The sequence below is a fragment of the Mesocricetus auratus genome, unplaced genomic scaffold (genome assembly GCF_017639785.1).
Source record: "Mesocricetus auratus isolate SY011 unplaced genomic scaffold, BCM_Maur_2.0 Super-Scaffold_100008, whole genome shotgun sequence".
Taxonomy (NCBI): domain Eukaryota; kingdom Metazoa; phylum Chordata; class Mammalia; order Rodentia; family Cricetidae; genus Mesocricetus; species Mesocricetus auratus.
Genome location: NW_024429192.1, coordinates 75,490,881 through 75,510,538, shown reverse-complemented (window position 1 = coordinate 75,510,538; position 19,658 = coordinate 75,490,881). Strand labels below are relative to the sequence as shown.

The following is a 19,658-nucleotide window of genomic DNA, read 5'->3' as shown; positions in this document are numbered from 1 at the left end:
TATATACAGAAGGACATTCCCCATCAATTTACTTTTCAAGGAGTAAGGTTGTTTTAAGGTCTTTTTCTTGTTCTTCAGCTTTGTTGTAATAGTCAAGGCCTGCTATGATAGGGTTGCTGGGCTCAAGTGGAGATATATTGTCATGCCTGTTATTGATGCATAACTGGCATCTAGGCATCTGGGATCGAGAAGATTATAATTCTAGATGCTGAAATCTATTCTTGTCATTGTTGGGTGGGTGTTTTTGTTCTTTGTTCTGTTGCTCTCTCTGGGTCTTACAAGAGTGTCATGACTTTGTGTTGCCTGGTAGGAAATTCTTCTGTGGTCCTAGTTAGTGTGTCTGGGGATTGGGAATTAATACTGAGGAATGAACTCAAGAGTGGGGTGAGGGATGGAGGCACTGAGTGGTCCACCATGATCTGGGAATGGAACCAGAGAATGAGGGAAGGCCACAGCAGAAAGTCTGTTACAGAGCTGGGGATGAGACTGGGAGACTGGATTTGGAGGAACGGAGGGAGAGGTGAGGATCTGCAGTTAGCCTACCTGCTTCCCTGGCCAGAGTGACCTGTAGGTTCCCAGGGAGTGCCACTAAAGTTGGGGGCTAGCATACAGCAATGAGTTGGGGAAGGGAAGTTGGGAAGGGAAGATTTGTATGATCTACTCGGATGGGGTGGGCAAGGAAGGCCGCAGCAGGTGTTCTGCTGAAAAGCTGAGAGTGGGATTGGGGATTGGATTTGGAGAGGTGAATCTGTAGTTAGCCTACCCGCTTTCCTGGCTACAGTGTGGATTTTGTTTCTTTATCCATTCAGCCTGTGTCATTTGATTGGAGAATTGAGGTCGTTGATACTTAAAGTTATTATTGAAAGGTGTGTGTTGATTATAATCACTGTGTTGTATATTGTTGATGATGATGTGTTCTCAGTGCTTCTTTGTGTTTAGTCATTACGGGTTTGTTTGCTTCCTTTCTACAAGCTCTTAGTTGTTCATATTTTTCCTTTCAATTCAAAGCACTGCTTCCTGTATTTTGTTTGGCTTGATCTACTGGATATAGAGTTTTAAGAGTATATCATGGAACTGTTTTTTTCTCTCCCTTCAATTGTGGCAGTAGTTTTTCAGGGTGCACTAGCTTTGGTGGCAGTCAGGGTCATGTAGAAATTGGTGTGTCCTTCTCCACAGTGTTCCATTGAGAAATCAGCTGTTGGTCTCATGGTTTTTCCTCTTGGTAGCTTTAAAAAACTTTTTAAAAATTTTTTTTATTTTTAAATTTAAATTAGAAACAAGGTTGCTTCACATGTCAATTCCAGGTCCCTCTCCATTTCCCTCCCCTCCTCCCGTGCCCTCCCACCAACCTCTCTAATATCCCCTCATTTCCCCAGGGAGGGTGAGGCCCTCCATGGGAGTGTCCATAGTCTGTCATTTCATCCAGGGCAGGGTCTAGACCCTCTCCCATTTAAAAAACTTTTTTGTTCTAAATGCTTAGTGTTTTAACTATGGTATACCATGAGGAGTTTCTTTTCTAGTCTTGTCTATTTGGTCCTTACTGTGCTATTCCTCTGTATCTATTTGATGACTTTGTGCTTGTGTCTTTATGGGCGTATGATTCTTCTGTTTTTCTCTTATCATTTTTTTTGAAGATCTGATCTACGCCATTGACCTAGGTTTCTTCTTCAGTTATTCCTAAAATTAAAGATTTGGTCTTTTCATGGTATCTCACATTGTGTGTATGTGTTTCTTTTTTCTTTTTAGTTTTTGCTCTATCTTTGCTTGTTAGGTCTAGCTTCTCTATTTTCTCTTAGAGACCTGATATTTTATCTTCTGCTTGATTCATTCTCTTTTTAAGTTGTTCTTTGAGTTTTCTAGTTAGGTTTTTCACCTGCATTTCAGCTTGAGTTCTTCAATGTTTCTATCTCCTGGTTGAATTCAGCTTTCAAATCCTGGATTGCATCCTCATCATTCCAATAATCTTAAGTTTGTAGTTTGGTGAATTTTATTTATGTATTTATTTATCTGCCTATCTACTTATTTATTAAGCTGTTTGTTTCATCTAATTAGATGAACAATGAGCTTTACTGTGAATATTTTCTTTTCTTGGACTCTTAGATCCTGTTCATCATAGAACTGAACTAGAAAAAGAAACTAATTTCATCTTGCCTTATTGGAAGTGCCATTTAAATGTTTAATTTTCAGTGTACATTTACTCTCATATGAAGGATATAAATTACATTAAAAATTGTCTCTTCAGGTGACAAGGCAGCTCTATGAACCGCTTGTTTTGCAGCTGATTCACTGGTTTACTAACAATAAGAAATTTGAAAGTCAAGATACTGTTGCTTTACTAGAAACCATACTGGTAAGTAGTATTTGGTTCTTAACTTTTCATTCCAATTTAGTGTACATTTAGATCTTTAGGAAAAGTTCCTTATTAACATACCAAAGTATGGCATGTCTCTAGACTGTTATCTTTTTTGGACACAGTATCATATTTATTTTCATAAGTTATAGTCTTAATATCTAAGTTTCAGTTAACATGCATTTTTGTTCTTCTTTCTGAGTGGGTATAAGTTAAAAAATTATGTATATTAAGGGCATAAGAGAGAAAGACTGTGGTGTAAAGGGTATGAGCAGTAAAAATGTTCTTTATCAATAACTGTAGTTTGTTTTCCTTTTATTCGATGGCACAGTATTTATTCAAGAGTAAAGGGAATTTTTCACTTATCTAATTTTCTCTCACATTCAAATTCATCAGCTAAAGGTGTAGAGTCCACAGTTTATCTTTATCTCTTTTTTTTTTTGGTTTTTACAAGATAGGGTTTCTCTGTATTGTTTTGGAGGCTGTCGGTCCAGCCTGGCTTTGAACTCACAGAGATCCGCCTGCCTCTGCCTCCCGAGTGCTGGGATTAAAGGCCTGGGCCACCACCACCCGGCCCCACAGTTTATCTTTTATATCATATTCTTCCTGAGATAGAAGAGGTAGACATTAGAGTCTGGTCACTGGTGCAGTGAGATAAGCTGTTGTGGTTTTTGATACATGTTTAATTTTGAACTTGTAGGAATAGTTCCTTTAAGTATTATTTGATGTTGATTTTCAGTTATTTCATCCATTTTGGGGAGATGAAGTTGTATGTTCACATTAGAATCCCCTGGCACACATTTGTAACACGTAGGAAGTAGAGGCAAGAGGATAAGAGTTTAATGTCAACCAGTGAATACCAATTCAATATAAGCCTAGGCTACACGGACCCTGCTTTAAAAAATTAAAATAGTTAGCTGGGTGGTGGTGGCACATGCCTTTAATCGCACGCAGCTTTTGGGAGGCAGAGGCAGGTGGATCTTCAAGTTCAAGGCCAGCCTGGTCTACAAAGTGAATTCCAGGACAGTCAGGCTACTGTCTCAAAAAACCAAAGCAAGAAAAAAAAATGAAAATTCAATTAAATTTTAAAAATTAAAATAAATAGATACAATAGCAAAAATTCCAGTGAAATACCTAGTGAGCTTGTCCAAACATCCTTAATTCTTTGTTCTTGCATACTGATTGTATTTTGCATCTGTGTAATATTTCCACATGGAAGTTGACAAGAACATCAGGGAAGAAGAAATGAGGTATATTTATGAGGAGTCCTGTTTTACCAGTTTTCTGTGTAGAACATAGAGTACAATCAGGGCAATCAGGCAGTATAATTACCAACTTTATTCTAGATTCACCTAGATCTTATACCTAGTTATGGGCAGTGAAGATGATTCGTTCTTTTTTTTTTTTAAGTTAGGGTCTACAGTTCAGGCTATTAGCCTAGGCTGGTCTGGAACTTACTGTATTTCCCAGGTTAACCTCAAACTCACAGTTTTGCCTTAACCTCCTGAATGTTGGCATATATACTCTCATAGAGCCACCATTAATCATTCTATGAGTATAAGAATAAATACAATGAAACTGTCTTTATCTTGATTAAGGATGGTATTGTAGACCCCGTTGACAGTACTTTAAGAGATTTTTGTGGATGCTGCATCCGAGAATTCCTCAAATGGTCCATTAAGCAGACAACACCTCAGCAGCAAGACAAGAGCCCGGTAAACAGCAAGTCACTTTTCAAGCGGCTCTATAGCCTTGCACTTCATCCTAATGCTTTCAAGAGGCTAGGCGCAGCACTTGCTTTTAATCACATCTACAAGGAATTCAGGTATGTAAACTTTGTGTCAAGGAAAGATGTATAAGACAGCTCTTGAAACATTTATTTGATTTTGAAAAGTGCCCTGATGTTTACATGGAGGTTGGTGTTTTGGTTTTTCAAGACAGGGTTTCTTTGTGTAGTGCATGTATTTTATGTCAATAAATATGTGGTACATGATGTGCATTGAAGAATCTTAGAAACTACAGAGAAATACTTGCAAATATGTTGTGAGAATGCAATGCAAGACACATATGCAAGATCCTTTGAAGCATATAGAATGTTTGTGTGGTAAATTAATGAATACTTCTTAGAGATAGACCATAAAGAATGAATGAGAATCAGCAGAATACTTTCAGATCAAAAGGTGGTGGTTGAGATCGAAGAGTTTCTACCATCTCATGAGTCTTCCATATGAAGTCATGAAGAACTTTTGGTACTCTTGGACTTTGTTCAGAGTAATAGGGTGCTGAGCCTGGTTTTGTCTGCTGAGGTAGAAAAATGGGGAGCATCTCTAATGATTCTCAGGAGTTATGGGAGTACAGAGTGAAGTTGAATTGCTTCCCAAGAGTTTTTGACTAAAGACTAAGGCATAGAGGCCATTCCAAAAATCCAAGAAAGACATTCAGTACAGCAAGATGAATAATACTCATTTATTCATTAATGCATTCCTTCATTCAGCAGCACAGTGGGAGCTGTGGGAATGACTCAGCTGTTAAGAGCACATATTCTTCTTGTCAGAAGAGGACCATGAAAAAAAAAAAGCATATCACATGCCAGGCACTGTTATAAATACTGCAAATATAACATTACAACTCTTCATGAGGGCTAGAATTGAGAAAGATACTCGAATAGATAAATGTAAAGGTTATGACTGAAATATATCATATTAAATAGTGATTGCTAATAATAGATTACTATGTCATCTTACAGTGGGTCTCTGACTTTGATGGCCAGAATAGCTTTTTATAGAAAATGACTACTGGGATAGAGATCAATAATAGAAGATGGATGAATAAATGGGAATCCACACACTGTATTTATACGAGAATTAAGTAGTGCTTGAAACTTGTTATTTATTTAGCTTTTTAAATGTGGCGACATATATACAGAAGAATGTATAAAATATGTTTGTAGAGTTATATTAATAACCACATTGCTACATACCTCCTCCTACTTGAGAAATAAGAGCATCAGACGCTTACTAACCATGGAGTTTGTGAAGAGAAGAGCAATGACCATGTGGGAAGAGATTCACAGACTCTGGATTCCTTTCATGGAGAAAAGAAGACAACTTTATTTTGCAGACTGGTCTATTCAAAGGGCAGAGCAAGGCTCCTGAGAGAGTCAGGCCTTATTTAGAGATCTTAAGAACTCAGTAGTGATATTACTTGCCCCCAAAGAGCACCTAAAGACATTTCCCTTCTAACTATCAGATTACCCTGCAGTTTTCCAGAGAGACAATGTTAACACCCGGGGGAGGGTTAACTGAATCATAGGTTACCCTTGAATTTAGGTTTGCCATTGATGAAAGCTTTATAGGCTGTGTATATAGCAACAACTGTAGTCTAGAAACTTACCCTACAAAAAGTTACCCTCATCAAAATTTTATGTTACACCTACCCCCATCTCTCTCTCTCTCTCTCTCTCTCTCTCTCTCTCTCTCTCTCTCTCTCTCTCTCTCTCTCTCTCTCTCTCTCTCTGTCTCTGTCTCTTTCTCTCTCTGTCTCTCTCTCTCTGTCTCTCTCTCTCTGTCTCTCTCTCTTTCCTTCATATTTTTTTTAGAAATATAAACCTGGGGGGGGGGATAAAGATGGCTGCCGCCTCCATCACCCACCATGGAGCTCTGAACAACTAAAAAAAAAAGGCAGATCTTATGGGAAGATGTTTTTAGAAAATTGATATAAGAATTTGGAAGGCAGCTGTGCTCACTGCTATACCACCAACACCATACCAAGCATAGGAATTTGGAAAGAAAGATGGTAGAACAGAGTATCTCAGCCTACAGGCTGCAAGCGCAAAATTCATACCTGATGAGCCACAGGGCTGTTGGCACCAATGATAACAAGGCCATGTGTAGCAGTCTGGAGCTCCCACAGAAACAGGTCATTACTGAATAGGGCCAACCCCTAGTATGTAGCTGTCAAGTGGCTGCAGCCCTTGCTGCTTGTCCTGCTGGGAGACAAAAAGTGTTGGGCAGCAACATTGTCCACAGGCTACAAGCACAAAGGTCATGCCTGGCAGCATGGGGAGGTGTGTGACAGCCTGGAGCTTACACTGAACCTGCCCCCAGACACCCTGCTTAGCCAAAAGATCATCTTTATTCTGGTCAGCAGTAGGATATGAAAGATGAATGTCTGTCACAGTCCAATATTTATGGTGTTCCAGTAGCTTTGAACCAGACCAAAAACACATTTCAAGGAATATTTGTATATAAAGATGTTTGGGCAAGAAAATATACTCTGTGATACACTGTGGTTTCCAGCAACACCAAGGTGAACAAATAGTCAATGGAGAGGTAGGAAAGATGGAGGAATACAGCAGTTAGTGCATGGTGGAAAGAGTAGGAACTAGAGATGTAACAGCAGAGACAAGATGAGAGAAGGCTCTGGTAGATAGGAGAACATGTTCTTGCCCAGTAGGGCCATCGGGGTGGTGTATAGCAACCTGGAGCTTATGCAGACTCAGCACCAGTACATGCTTCCTAGCCACATAATCGTTCTAACTCTGAGCAACTACAGGATGTCTGAGTTGAAGAATGCTTCATTTTCCGGATTGAACCTCCTTAAAGGACTTCTATGGTCCATACTACCCTCGGAGGCAATGATGGTATCTGTAGTCCATTTTGCTGCCCCAGGCCAAGTTGAAACTTGAGGATGTGGATGTCCATGATCTGGGCTGCCACTGGAGCTTATGTTGATGTTTGTGGTCCATACTACTGTAGGGCAAGAGGTGGGTATTGATGTCCATGGCCCATGCTATGGCCCAAATGCCATGCAGATGTCCATGGTCTGTCCAACCACCTGAAGCCACAATGAGGCCATGTTGAGGTCTGTCCTGTGAATGTCTGTAGTCTGTGCTCTCACAGGGGCCATGTTATTACCAAAGGCCATGTGAATGTCCATGACCTATGCTGGCCACTGAAATCATATAGATGTCCGTGGACCATTCTGCCACTGAGGGCCATGTTGGTGTCTGTGGTACATGTTGTCACCAGAGGTCCTGTGTTTGTGTTTCTGCCAAGGGCCATGAAGGTGTCCATGTTCCTTTCTGCAGCTGAGGGCCATAATGATGTTCATGTTTTGTACTGCTACAGAAAATAACGTTGAGGTTCACAGTCCATGCCATGGATATCATGGTCTGTGCTCTTAAAGAAGGCCATGTTGATATCTGTGCTCTGTGTTACCATCTAAGGCCATCATGTAGAGTTTGTTTTTTCTGAACTGCCACCTGATGCCATGTTGATGTCCATGGTCTAGACTGCCACCGAGGACCATGTTGGTGTCTGTGACCCATGTTGCCCCAGAGGCCATCTTGGTGTCTGCAGCCTGTACTGTTGCAAAAGGCTATGATGGTGTCTGTGGCTCGTGCTGCAGTAGAGGGTCATGTTGACGTGTGTGGTCTGCACTGCCCCTGGAGACAATGGTGAAGTCCTTGGTACATGCTAACGCTGGAGATCATGTTGATGTCCATGCTTTGTGCTGTTGACAGAAACCATGTGGAAGTCCATAGTCTATGCTCCTGATTATTGTAAAGAGCAAGGAAGCTTCTGCAATGGTATTGATGACTACAGACTCACAGTTGAGAAAGGGAGACATAGAAAGAAGGCCCTGTGACAACCCCTACTCCAACTCTCTACCCTACCCACCCCAAAAAGAAAAAAGTAGCAACTTATTGGGAAGCCATCCAAGAGAACTCTATATTTTTTTGTTTGTTTTTTTTGTTTTTGTTTTTTTGAGACAGGGTTTCTCTGTATTGTTTTGGAGGCTGTCCTGGAACTTGATCTGTAGACCGGGCTGGCCTGGAACTCACAGAAATCCGTCTGCCTCTGCCTCCCAAGTGCTGGGATTAAAGGTGTGCACCACCAACACCCAGCTCCAAGAGAACTTTTAATAACTGTTATGATGCTGAAATGTAGCTTTCCACAATTGATAGCTTCTGGTAGAGGTGGGGAAGGACTCAGTTTTCTTTAAGAGGCTGACCACTGGGAGTTTAACCATGCTTTGTTGACCATATCAGCAACATAAGGAGGACTTGTTTTTTGGGGGGTGAGAGAGTGATCTTAGAGGACTGGGAAGTGAATGTTATTGGTGTTCATTATGTGAAATTCCCAAATAATCAATAAAAAAGTATTGTGTTGGAGGAAAAAAAAGAAATATAAACCTAAATTACATAGTCTAGGCAGTTTTGAACGTGACTAGTGAAAGAAGCTAGATGCTTTTGGGCTATGCTTCACAGAAAAATAGGACAGAAAATTCTGATAAAGGTGTCCTTACGTGATTTTTGTATTGTATGATCCAGATGTGTTGTACTTGCCCAAATTTGTATAGTACCACCAGATATTATCTTTTTTAAAGATCTCTCCCTCTCTCTCTCTCTCTCTCTCTCTCTCTCTCTCTCTCTCTCTCTCTCTCTCTCTCTCTCTCTCTTTCTCTCTCTCTCTCTCTCCCCCTCTCCCTCCTGCCCTCCCCCCCCATACAGTGTTCTGTCTGCATGTATGCTTGCATGCCAGAAGAGGGCACTTGATCTCATTATAGATGGTTGTGAGCCACCATGTGGTTGCTGGGAATTGAACTGAGGACCTCTGGAAGATCAGCTAGTGCTCTTAACCACTGAGCCATCCTTCCAACCCTAAACAATTTTCTTATTTGAGGTAAAAATGGGTTGTAAAGCAGAGAAGACAACTTATGGCACACACAACACAGTTGACTCCAGAAGTGGTAATGAATGTGCAGTGCAATGATTATTCAAAATGTTTTCTGAAAGTGACTGCCTTGTAGATGAGGAGCATAGTGGCCCAGCCTTAGGAAGTTTATAGTCACCAATTGAGGACAGTGACTAAGCTGACCCTCTTACAACTTTGGAGAAGCTGCCAAAGAACTCAGTGTGGCCATTCAGTAGTCATTTGACATTTGAAGAAGATTGGAAAGCCTCTTCAGCTGAATGAAATTTTAAAAAAGAAAGAAAAAAAATGCCAGTCCCTCTTCTTCTATGCAACAATGAACTTAGATTATGTCCTACAGAAAAAGTGGATTGTGTATAGCATCCAATGGTGATCACCTCAGTGAGAAACATTGTGCTCCCAGAGTCAAACTTGCACCTAAAAAGGTCATGGTCACTGTTGGGTAGTCTGGTGCTACCTTGATCCACTACAGCAGTGGTTCTCAACCTTCCTAATGCAGAGACCCTTTGATAAAGGTCCTCATATTATGACCCCCCACCATTAAATTATCTCATTGATACTTTATAACTGTAACTTGGCCACTGCTATGAATTGTAATGTAAATATCTGATATTCCACCCCAAATGGGTTGTGGTACAGTTCTGCTGAATCCTAACAACTGTTCTAGCTCAGAAGTGTGTTTAACAAAGCAATAAGATGCCCTGCAAACTGCAACATCTGCAGCTGGCACTAATCAGTAGGAAGAGCCCACTCTTCTCCACATGTCCTATGGTCATTGGTTTCTAAAATTGAACAATTCATGTACAGATTTTTGCCTCATTCACTGCACCTCTCAACAAACTGACTGCACTTCAAACATCTTAACAACTCTTGCAAGGAAGATGCTTCCACATCCAATAGTATATACAAAATTCTAAGAGTTCATTGAATCCCAAAGCATGGATTTAAATGGAATTAAAAATGTTTATAATGGTTCATATTTTGATTAATAAAAATATGTCTGATCCTGGTTAGAATGATTTAAAATTCATGGTCTGATGTTGTAGTTTATGTATTCAGATCTTGGTTTCTGTTTCTCTCATAAAAAGACAGACTTAACTGTTACCATTATGTTTATAGTTTACTGTGTATAAAAAATATATAAATAAAATCTTGCCTTAGCTTACATTTGATTTTTTTTTAGTTCTTAATTTCCAAGAAAATGAATTTTTCTAACAAATGAACCGCTCTTTCTTTAGTTAATACCTGTGCTATGTAGGTACTGAGTTCTAGATTAGTCTGACCTATTGGATGAGACTCTGACCAAAAAATTTTTTTGCATTCCTTATTATTGTTCTTCTCTCATGTATTGTTTTCTTAAGGGAGGTGTAATGGTCTTTATTTTTCAGGGAAGAAGAATCCCTGGTAGAACAGTTTGTGTTTGAAGCCTTAGTGACATACATGGAAAGTCTGGCATTGGCACATGCAGATGAGAAATCCTTAGGTATGTATGTGTCATCCTAGTGTTCTATCTACATACTGTTCCTGACTGCCTTGGGCTCTTTTCCACTCAGAATCCAGGGTGTACATGATCCTTTTTATGAGGTGGCATTTTTCTTTTTTCACATTCTTCTTGGCTGATCTGGTAATTGTGAAGTGAAGATACATTGTTATCTCACACGCAATGTCCCAAATCCAGTACATAAAAAAATTAGTGTCTTTATACTCCAAGACTCCTCCTATGTACCCAGCAGCCAGTCTTGGCTGGCGAATCCTGCGAGAGAGGTGTGCTAGTCACTAGCTGTACTGGCACAAAAACGCAGATGGACATTCTGAGTTCAGAAGAGAGCTGAGCACGAAGAACCACTGAGATATGGCCATTGTTTCTGGGCTCATGATAAGAGATGCTAAAAATCTTAACTTTTGTCTGGCAATAGTTAGGAACCCCATAAAACTTTAGAGCCAGAAGTTTCTGTTGGTCCCATTAATTGGTATAGTCAGGTCCCTGAGGCAGTTGTCATTGAAGGATTAGATCATACAGCCATGTGTGGCACTTCTCTTTTACTTATTCACATCTGGTGTTAGCTTAATTCCTAAAATGACTGGTTAGGCACTGATAATCTTTTTGTTTGTTTGTTTGGTTTTGGTTTTTCGGTAGGGTTTCTCTGTTTGTAGTCCTGTCTCTCCTGGAACTCACTTTGTAGACCAAACTGACCTCTAACTCACTGAGATCCATCTGCCTCTGCCTCCCGAGTGCTGGGATTAAAGGCAGGTGCCACCATTCCCAGACATGCTCTGATAACCTTTTATGCTGATAAATTTGTAAAATTTAGTTCTTAATTGATTTCCCAATGAAGAAAAATTTTCTCAACTCTTATTTTTTCTAATTTATTTATTTTGTGGAATGTGTATGTGGGAGGCATGAGTGCCATGGCACAGGTCTGGAGGTCAGAGGATAAATTGTGCAATCCTGTTTTGTCTTAGCCCTGTAGGTCTTCAGAATCAAACTCAGATGGCCAAGCCTGGTGGCAACTGCTCTTACCCACCTAGGCATCTCATTCTTAAGAAATTTTTTTCTTACTATCATTTTTAGTGTATGTGTGTGTGTTTTAACTACATGTATGCCTGTACTCTTATCTGGGTTCCTGTGCCCATGGTGACTGGAAAAGGGTGTTGGACCCTCTGGAACTAGAATTATGGACAGTTATGAATTGCCATATGGGTGAATTTGGGTCTTCTAGAAGAGCATTTAACTGCTCTTAATTGCTGAGCCATCTCTCCAGACCCTACTTTATACATTTTCAAGTTGATGTTGTGGATCAGCATCCGGATTTTAACACCCAGTACCCAAAATGTATGTATCCACATGTGCGTGGACACATGGGCGTGCACAAACACACACACACACATACACATGCACAGAGTGAGAGAAGAAAACTACAACAAAAGAACATTTTCTTAGTGGTAGAAGTAACTGTGTTGCATTCTTTCTTCTAGACCCCTGTAGAATGTCTTTAATTCTGTTCTTTCTATAGTGGCTATATATTAAGCCACAATGGCTCTGAGGTGAAGTGCCTGGACTGACTTACGGCACCCAGAAGTTTCTTCTGGTCTGGTCTGTCATGCAAGGCGGTGCTTTAGTTGTTGTGTCTATTTGAATGTGTAGCTTCTGTTTAGATGTGATACTCCTTTATGCTATATGTATGTATGTAATATGCATGCATGTGCCATGGCTTCCTGTAATCATGAGTCTGGATTTAATTTAGGATTTGAAATGTAAGTCATTTATTTATTTAAGTTAAAAACAATCGTATTTTACATACCAATCCAAGTTCCCTCTCCCTCCTGTCCTCCCATTCAGTAAGTCATTTATTTTAATTTCATATTCTTAGATGAGGAAATAATCTGTAGTAAAGTTACTTTGTAGTCACAAAATCAGATCAACAGACTTACAGTAGTACTTTATCAATAATAATCTGCTATATGTTTTCTGTGAAATCTTTTGTACTGGATACAAATACAGGTACAATTCAGCAGTGCTGTGATGCCATTGATCACCTAAGACGCATCATTGAAAAGAAGCACGTTTCTTTAAACAAATCAAAAAAACGACGGCGACCACAGTAGGTGATACTTTTTCCTTTTCCCCTAATTAACCCAACACAAAGTTAATTCCATCCTATAAAGGTTGTCAGACAGATGTGTAGAAGATAAAGATTTTTCTTTGTAATGAAGGAATGTTAGAAGTATGGTATTAACATTCAACTTTCCAACAAAATTTAAAGCTTTACATTTGAAAGTACCTGGTTTAAGGAAGATGATGATTAAGATTTGAATAGGTGTTCAGATTGACAGTAAGTTTGGAACCTGAGATGGGCATTGTATTTTATGTGTACTAAGTTTAAAAACAAGTTCCATAAGTAATTATTTAACTAGGATATTCATGAACTGTTACACAATAAATTTGGAAGTATAAAAACTGAGTGTCACATTCAATCAAAGATGCTGACTCCTGGTAGAACACTGTCTGCAGTGTTAGTTTAGAGCTGTCTCACTTACAGAGTGAATAGAGCAGAAGTGTGCATTCAGTCAGGAATCAAGTCAAGTTACCAACTCCTTCTTAGACTAGAAATCATTTAGTGACCATTTAAACAGCCTGATCACTGGAAACTTGTTAGCAGCATTTCCAGGAAGTGTTTAGGAAGTGTTTTATTTAATAAGATATAGTCACCTGGAAGATAAAATGCATATTTAGATTTAAGATGTACTTTGAAGATGGAGCATCTTGTTCAAGCTCATGTAAGTGTCTAAGGGAGATGCCAAGGTGAACTCTGATTTCAGAGTACATTTTGTTCACCACTACTCAGAATTTGAGGAGGCATAGGAATTGAATGATGCTCCAAGTAGACATTAATTTATTTGCTATTTTTAATTGTGATGAAGTACACACATAAAGTTTATCACTTTAAGCATTTTTGCTCGTACTGTTTAGTAGTGTTTATGTACAGTCACACTGTTGTACAACCAGCTCCCAAAGATCTTTCATCCTGTAAAACCAAGACTTTTCCACTAGACAACTACAGTTCTATTTAGGAAAAAAATAAAAAGAAAGGAAGAAAGGAAGGGAAGATGATGATGATCAAGAGACTTGGAATAATCAAATTGTGATGAGAAAGTTATTCAAAGTCAGACTGAGTGAGTATTGACCAGTGATTACCCCAGGGGCCCAGTGATGCTCCATTGTTTGGCAGGATGGTGGTACAGTGCATTGGTCCTCTGCTCTATGCAGTATATGGCTACTCTATGCAGTGTATGGGGAATCATGGTATCTATACTGGCAGCCTCACCTCTGGACCTGTATATAGTGGATATTTATATTTTTACCATTTAAAAATTGATACCTTCAGGCCTGGTTGCTACATCAGTAATCCTGACTGCTTGGAAATTAAGCATAGTTTGAGATTAGCCTGGGTAATTTTTCATGTTCCTCCTACCCTCTCACCCTTATCTCAAAGAAGCCATCAAGAAAGGTGGTAGGCTCATGCCTGTAATCCCAGCACTTGGGAGGGAGAGGTGTGAGGATTAAGAGTTCAGTCCCAGCCTCAGCTGAATGAGACTTGTCAAGAAACAACATAAAATACTACAGTTGAGTCTTTCAGACTCTTCTAACTTGTAACATAACTTTAGACAATTGGTTCTTGGTCACATGTATTAAAATTAATTGGAAGTCTAATTAAATCCCGATTGTTGTACAGGCTCCATCTGGGCTAGGGTAGGATCAGACAACTTAGATTTATAACCAGTTCACAAAGATGAGCTTCTAAGAAGCATTGCTTTACACCCTACAGCTTTGGGGTTTTGTTGTTGAAAGAACACATTAGAATGGAAACATGAAAATACATTATTCTGTTTCTGAAGCATATTTAAAAATTTTTCCCATAGTGAAAGGAAATAGGGCCTGAGTACTTGAATTTTCTCCCCAAAACTGCACAAACATATATTTTTTTTATGTTGAAACTAAATTGAAGCTAGATATTGTGGCAAACATCTATAATCCCAGCACCAGGGAAGCAGAGGCAGACAGATCTCTGTGAGTTAACCTCTGATACCTTGGTTACATTCTAATGGTAATACATTAAAAAATGAATATGCCAGTTACATATGTCATTGTAAAATTGAGTTTCAGGTTTCTAAATTCTTGCCTAGGTGTACGCTGAATGTTGGATAGGATGTTGACAGCATGTTCTTTCTGTGTAGGGGATTTCCACCGATGGCATCATTGTGTTTATTGGATCTAGTCAAGTGGCTTTTAGCTCACTGTGGAAGGCCTCAAACAGAATGTCGACACAAGTCCATAGAACTCTTTTATAAATTTGTTCCTTTACTGCCAGGTATGTTCTTTCTTTTTTTTAATTAAAAAAATGATTAAAGTAGAGAAGGGATTAGTACCTGTACCAAAGTGCATGTGTGGAGGCCAAAGGCCGACTTTGAAGATTCTATTTACTCCTTTCATCTTTAGCTAAATTCCATAGATCAGATCAGATTGCCACAATTGTGCAGCATATACCCTTACCTGCCGTATCATCTCGATAGCTCAGTGTCTTTATTCTTTACATCTATCAAAATGATTGGCTTTCTTTGCCAGTTTGGAGATGTAGACTAATGAAAACATTATAATTCTGTTTAAATGAATAATACAAATAACATTTACTTCCTCCCTCCTCTTCCTCTTCTCTTCCTCCTCCTCTCCTCCACCCCCCCCACATTTTTCTTTATAACTCAGAATCCTCCTGCCTCATCTTTCAGAGTGCTGGAATGACAAGCTTGCATCACACCTAGTATGTTTATAATAAATTTAAAAGTAAGTATGGATTGGAGAGATGGCTCCGTGTTAAAAGCACTGACTGCGTTTCCAGGGAACCCAGATTCAATTCCCATCACCCACATGTCAACTGATAACCACCTATAACTCCATTCCCAGGGGATAGGACACCCTTTCCTGTCCTCCTTGGGCACTGCATTCATGTGGTTCACATATGTACATATAAGCAAAATATCCATACACAAAATAGAATTTAAAAAATTTCTAAGTGGTAGTGGTACACATCCTTTAATTCCAGCACTTGGGAGGTAGAGGCAGGAGAATCTCAGTGAGTTCAAGGCCAGTGGGTTTACAAAGGGAGTTCCAGGACAGCCAGGGTTACACAGAGAAACCCTTTCTCAAAGAAATTTAAATAAATAAAATTGTTGTAAAATTAAGTATGTTCGCCTGGCGGTGGTGGCACACACCTTTAATCCCAGCACTCGGGAGGCAGAGGCAGGCGGATCTCTGTGAGTTCGAGGCCGGGGTGGTCCGACAGCCTCCAGAACAATACAGAGAAACCCTGTCTTGTAAAAACCAAAAAAAAAAAAAAAAGTAAGTATGTTCAATATTCATTCTAGGTTTGTTGACATGATAAATTATGAATATGTTTAATTTTGGTATTCATGATATGATACAAAAATTTGGGATTCCTATTATCAATTTTATTTCACCACACTTTTTTTCTGTCTCATTTAAATATTAATGAAGAACTAATTTTCCATTGCAGCTAACAAAACTTGGTAAATATCTAAATATTGTATGCTGGAGACATACTCATGGATAGAATACATGCTTAATACGTTTAAGGTCCTGAGTTTATTTTCCAATACCCCTTCCTCCTCACAGATTTAAAATATTCAAAGTAACACAGTTGTATTTCAAGATGAGTAATAAAAAGTTGTCAGCGTTCTAAAAATACAGTGTTTAGTTACTTTTCTATTGCTGCCTTAAAAACTTTGACCGCTGGGTGATGGTGATGCACACCTTTAATCCCAGCACTTGGGAGGCAGAGGCAGGTGGATCGCTGTGAGTTTGAGGCCAGCCTGGACCGACAGCCTCTAAAACAATACAGAGAAACCCTGTCTCGTAAAACCAAAAAAAAAACCAAACAAACAAACAAACAAAAAAAAAACTATGACCATAAGCAACTTGGGCAGTAGACAGTTTACATCATGAAAGGAAGTGAGAGCAAGAACCTAGAGGCAAGAACTAAAGCAGACACTGGTTAAATACTACTTACCGATTGGTTCTCCATGGATTCTTTAGCCTTCTTTCTCATATAACAGAGGACTATCTGTCTGTCCAGGGACGGGACTGCCTTCAGTGTGCTGGACCCTCTCATATTAATCATTGAGCAAGAAAATGTGCCGTAGTCTTGCCCACAGACCAATCTGATAGAGGAATGTTTTTCAGTTGACATTTCTTCTTGTCAGATGACCCTTGCTTGTGTCAAGTTGAGAAAAAACTAAACAGGACAGACAGGGTCTCTCATTTGTTCACTAATTGGCCTGCCTAGAAGGCCAACAGGTTTGGGTATCCATCTTTGTCTGTCCTTCCAGCACTGTGGTATGGATATACACCACCATGCCTGCTTTTTATGAGGGTGTTGTGGGTCCAATTTCAGGTCCTCATTTTTGTGTTTTTTTGTTTTTTGTTTTATTTTGGTTTTTTGAGCAGCAGTGGTGGGAATCTCTAGGTAACTGTTGAGACTTCAAGGCAAATGAATACCTCAGGTTGGTGGAATATCACAGCAGATTTAGGTTTATTTATATCATGTGTATCAGGCTTTTGAGAAACATGATTGTCCATTTTCTTCTGGTCATTAAGACACTCTATGAGTTTGATTGATGTCATAGAGGCTAGAACAAGACACATTGAGAAAAACCTTAGCGATAACTCCTTTCTTCCTCTTCTTCCTTTTGTTCTTTTTTCTCCCCTTCCTCCTCCTCTTTTTACACACACACACACATAGACAGAGACAAACTTTTTTTTTTGGTTTTACGAGACAGGGTTTCTCTGTATTGTTTTGGAGGCTGTCAGACCAGCCAGGCCTTGAACTCACAGAGGAGATCTGCCTGCCTCTGCCTCCTGAGTGCTGGGATTAAAGGCGTGCACCACCACACAGTCTGTGTGGCCAAGGCTGACCTCATACTTACTATGTAGCTGAGTATGGCTTCGAACTCTTCATCCTTCTTCTTCCCATTCCTTAATACTGTTGGGTTTGCAGGGGTATGCCACTACAGTCAGCCAAGAGACCCTAAGGATGTTTTGTTTTTTTTTTTTTTTTGCATCTGTCCTAGTTAGGGTTACTATTATTGTGATGAAATACTATGGCCAAAAGCAATTTGGGGAATAAAGGGTTTATTTGTCTTACATGTCCATTTCACTATTTATCACTAAAGGAATCAGGACAGGAACTCAAACAGAGCAAAACATTGGAGGCAGGAGGGGTGCTCTTTACTAACCTGCTCCCTATGGCTTGCTCAGCCTGCTCTCTTACACAACCTAGGACCCCCAGCCCAGGGATGGCATCTCCCACCTTGGGTTAGGCCCCTTCCTGTCAATCACTAATTAAGAATATGCCCTACAGCCATATCATATGGAGGCATCTTCTCAGTTGAGGTTCCCTCCTTTGAGATAACTCTGCCTTGTGGCAAGTTGACATAAGACTAGCCAGCACAGTGCCTGATAAGGTTCCCATGTCTTATTCTGTCTGTAGATCAGCCTTTTCCTCCTGATACCTGCTATAGAATTTAAATACCATATTGTTTTGCTGCTCATGATTATAATTTTCTTTGGTTCTTAGTGAAAATAATGGGTTGTTCCTTTTTTTTTTCTTTTAAAAAGGTACTCTTACTACATCATCAGTATACCCGTTTGATTTCTTATCTAAGTTAATCACTGATAGAATCATTTAACCCTTTTTGAGCCACTGATTTCTTAACATGTAAAATGAAATTTTACCCATTCCTTTTTTGATTTAGAAAAGCTACAATATCAAAAGAAAACAATTTTTACACCGAGTCATTTGGCTTAGTTAATAAACACTGCTTAGTGTGAAGTTTGTGAGGGTGAGGCAGGGAGGTCACTTGTACCCACAAGTTCAAAGCTAGTTTGGGTAACATAAATAATCACAGGTACCCTGTTATTCTTGTTTTTGGATGAGGGGACTGAGATGTAGAGGCCAGGTCTTCGGAGATGTGAGCAGCATAACCAGCATCAGAACTCAGAAGTCACAGCACTCTCTTGTAACCTGAAAAGAAAAGGTCAGGGGCAGAGTGTCAGTCTGTTGCTGTTCCAGATGGTGCTTTTATAATGTTAGGAAACTGAAGAGAACAGCTTTGCTGTCAATAACTTCTTAGAAGTAAGAACAGTGACACAAATTAGCATAGTATCATTTTGAAATTTTAACTAGGCTCAAAGATTAAAGGGGTTTAATTTTTGAATGTTGATATCTCTGCTTTATGCGTATACTAATGTATATGTTTTAATTTTGTCTCTTAGGCAACAAATCCCCTTCTTTATGGTTGAAAGATCTTATAAAAACAGAAGATATTTCTTTTCTCATAAACACATTTGAAGGAGGGGATAGCAGCTGTGATCAGCCAGCAGGCATTCTTGCTCAGCCAACTCTCTTCCATTTGCAAGGGACAGTCAGCCTGCGAGCAGTCCTGCAGTGGCTGGACATGCTCCTTGCAGCACTGGAATGCTACAACACATTCATTGAGGAGAAGACTGTGGAAGCACAAGAGGTCCTTGGTAGGTAAAATTTACTTTAAGGTAGCATTGTCTGATTCTACTTGGTTTATGCCAGGTCAACTACTCACTGCATGTCAGAATAACACTAGCAAGCACTTTTGGAGACTCAGGCTGTGAGTTCTAGGCCAGCCTTATCTACAGAGATGCTACCAGGACAACCACGATTACATGGTGAGACCTGTGTAGAAAATTAAAATTAAAATAATACTAACAAAATTGAAGTCAGGTGGTGGTGGTACACTCCTTTAATCCCAGCACTCAGGAGGCACAGGCAGGTGGATATCTGTGAGTTTGAACCAGCCTGGTCTACAAAGCAAGTTCTAGGACAGCCAGGACTGTTGCACAGAGAAACCCTGTCCCGTGAAACATAGCGTACACATACATACATCATACATACATACATACCGTAAATACTAACATAATTGGTAACAGACACTAGCTACTTAGTGCAGTATAAAGGGGTTTTACCTGGATTTTCTACCACTGAGAT

The 19,658-nt window shown here is 39.6% G+C and overlaps 1 protein-coding gene across 6 annotated transcripts in view; it reads left to right on the top strand.

Annotated features, from left to right (window-relative positions):
- Prkdc (protein kinase, DNA-activated, catalytic subunit) overlaps positions 1-19,658 on the top strand; it is a 179,701-nt gene that overhangs the window by 39,649 nt on the left and 120,394 nt on the right. For all 6 annotated transcript variants that reach the window (XR_005879028.1, XR_005879029.1, XM_040751223.1 and 3 more), the window contains 6 exons: positions 2,243-2,350; positions 3,949-4,175; positions 10,455-10,549; positions 12,569-12,668; positions 14,803-14,936; positions 18,914-19,168. Coding sequence is in view for 4 of the 6 variants with exons in the window: in XM_040751223.1 (XP_040607157.1) it covers positions 2,243-2,350; positions 3,949-4,175; positions 10,455-10,549; positions 12,569-12,668; positions 14,803-14,936; positions 18,914-19,168 (919 nt within the window). In the remaining 2 variants the exon portion in view is untranslated. The remainder of the gene's footprint in view (positions 1-2,242; positions 2,351-3,948; positions 4,176-10,454; positions 10,550-12,568; positions 12,669-14,802; positions 14,937-18,913; positions 19,169-19,658) is intronic.